General features: G+C 27.5%; 1 protein-coding gene across 1 annotated transcript; it reads right to left on the reverse strand.

The window, feature by feature from the left end:
• Positions 1-364: 364 nt before the first annotated feature.
• Positions 365-1,369, reverse strand: LOC119682925 (heterochromatin protein 1-like). The gene has a single exon (XM_038096495.1). The coding sequence runs from the start codon at positions 1,116-1,118 to the stop codon at positions 384-386; it is 735 nt and encodes a 244-aa protein (XP_037952423.1). The 5' UTR covers positions 1,119-1,369; the 3' UTR covers positions 365-383.
• Positions 1,370-2,589: the final 1,220 nt, after the last annotated feature.

Genomic DNA, 2,589 nt, shown 5'->3' on the forward strand with positions numbered 1-2,589 from the left:
TTTTACCAATTCAACTTGCAATAATGATTGAATGGTTTTCGGTGCTTTATTCTTAATGAAATTCTATCCAATTATTAATATTAATCTAATCTAAAATTAATATATCAAGACTCAGCTGGATATAGAACAAGAACTGTAAAATAATACACTAATAAATGATTTTAAGAATGTTTATTATGTTGATTTTTATTTTTAAAATAGCACATACAAAAAAATAATTACAAATCTTTAAGAATTATTTAGAATTATAAAAGATATTGTAATGTTAATTTTTACATTATTTTGATGACAAAATAATCCTTAAAAACAAAAGTAATTTGTTAACAAAAATAAAAATTATAACATCAAAAACAATATACCTGTATATGCTGAAGTATTTATTTTTAGTTAGGTTCGTTATCCGAATACAACACAATGTGTTGCTCATAAAATTTAATAACCATTTGTGGTATTTTTAAATTAACCACTGATGCGGGAATCATTTCTGGCTGCTGAACTCCTCTAAATTGAATAAGGAATTCAAGTAAACCATTAGAGGTCGATGCACCAAGAATTTTTTCAGCAACTAAGCCTTTGTCAAAGCCATATAAGTTATTTTGTTCTGAAGATTTAGCTATTTCTTTATCTTTAAGAGTTTTTTCTTTAGTTACTGAAGTAGTGCGACTTTTACTTAGTTCTTCCGACTTACGCTTGTTGTTGGCCGAATTTGATGAACGAGTTGATCTTGTATATGCTTTGGTTTTTTTCCCAGCGTCGGCTTCTTCTTTAACCTCCTTTGCCACATATTCTGCGTTCACCGCGTTCACCTTATTTTGATCCGAAGATTTATTAATTCTACGAGGTTTCTTTTTAATTACTAATCCTCCGCTACTTGTAATTAGTTCTTCGGACTTACGCTTGTTGTTGGCCGAACTTGATGAACGAGTTGATCTAGTATGTCCCTTAGGCTTTTGGCCAGCGCCGGCTTCTTCTTCAACTTTATCATCCATATATTCTGCGTTCGCCTCGTTTACCTTATTTTGATCCGAAGATTTATCAATTGCTGCTTTTTCTGTTTTGCGAGTTTTCTTCTTAGTTACTAAGCTAGCAGTTGCAGTTGGTTCTTCCGACTTTTGCATGTTATTGCTTGATGAACGAGTTGAACTGTTATTTGCTGCCTCGTATTTTTCGTTATTATAATTATATTAGAGTGTTATATTATATTTATCGTGCGGTATAAATATTTTATTAAAGTTTTTTGGAAACAATGTTATACTTTAGTAGCTAACACAACTAATAAAGAAACCAAGCGACGCTATGCACAACTTTTGCTTACAATTGTCAAATGTCATTGCAAAGGTGTGTGTTAAAAGATGTCAACAAAATGAAGTTGAGCTATGTTCAATATTTTGAAAGTAAATACCGAGTTAAAGTGTTTAAATATATTTAAAATTTTTGGAAACAATATTATACATTTTAAGCAAACTCTTCTGATTATTTAATAACGTGACGTTATGTATAAATACGTAGTTTAGCCTGCAATTATCGAAATAAATTGCATGGATAAAAAAAGAAAATAAAGAAGAGAAACTGTACCTCTTTGTGTAATATCGCCAAAAAATCTCTCTTGTTTATTCACCATACCAGAATCGTCAATTATGCCCTATAACCTAAATGTTTATTACATTTGTGGTTGCATATCAACATTTAGTCATTTCTTCCAATTAGAAGAAATAGTATATATAATTATTATTGGAAATCCATTGTATATATTAATATAATTATAATGAGTGTTAGAGAAGTTAGTACGTATATATATATTTCGAGTTTTATGTTACATTAATTTTATATTCTGTTTTAAACCGATAAATATTAATAAATTTTTTTACATTCAAAAAAGTTTTGTAACTTATAATACAATTTTGGCTATACATCAAAATTTTCAATGTAGGAAATCGCAATCCTTTCAATGAAGTGAAATGTTTTTTTTATATGAATAATATCAATAAGTCCGTAGTGTCAGAAGTCTATAGACTGTATAAGCATTTTTCGAACCGCCTAAGAAGTATGCTTGCTAGTGCGTTACAGAGGTTTAGGTGTTCAATTCCCTGATAGACCTAACCACCAAAATATGTTATTTAAGAAAAAAAAAACAATTTTATAAAAGTACAATTTTGAATTAAGTTAATATATACAAAACACTATTACTATTTTAAAAATGTTTATAATTAGTTATAATTAGTTATTATTATTTATTGATTCAAAAAAAAATTCATACAGCACCTATAAAAAATTATAGAATTTTACTTAAAATCTAAATTGACAATAAGTATATAAATTTTGTTACCGTTTAATAAAACTTTCACTTCTTCTTCAGACAGAAGTGCTTTATCAAAAAAAATACGTCTATGTTCTCTGAAAATTAGACATACACCAATAATATGACATATATTTTTTATTTCATGACGATTACACAAAGAACAATCACTTTCAGATGTATTAAATTCTCTCCCATTCAGATTAAAAAGACCGCCTCTACATTTAAAAATATTTAAATATAAAGGAACTAATTTATTATATATAAAATATAAATAAATTGATCCTATGAAT

The sequence above is a fragment of the Teleopsis dalmanni genome, chromosome 2 (genome assembly GCF_002237135.1).
Source record: "Teleopsis dalmanni isolate 2A chromosome 2, ASM223713v2, whole genome shotgun sequence".
NCBI classification, from domain to species: domain Eukaryota; kingdom Metazoa; phylum Arthropoda; class Insecta; order Diptera; family Diopsidae; genus Teleopsis; species Teleopsis dalmanni.

Coding starts and splice junctions, on each gene's coding strand:
- LOC119682925 (XM_038096495.1), bottom strand. CDS start 1,118: ATGCAAAAGTCGGAAGAACCAACTGCAACTGCTAGCTTAGTAACTAAG.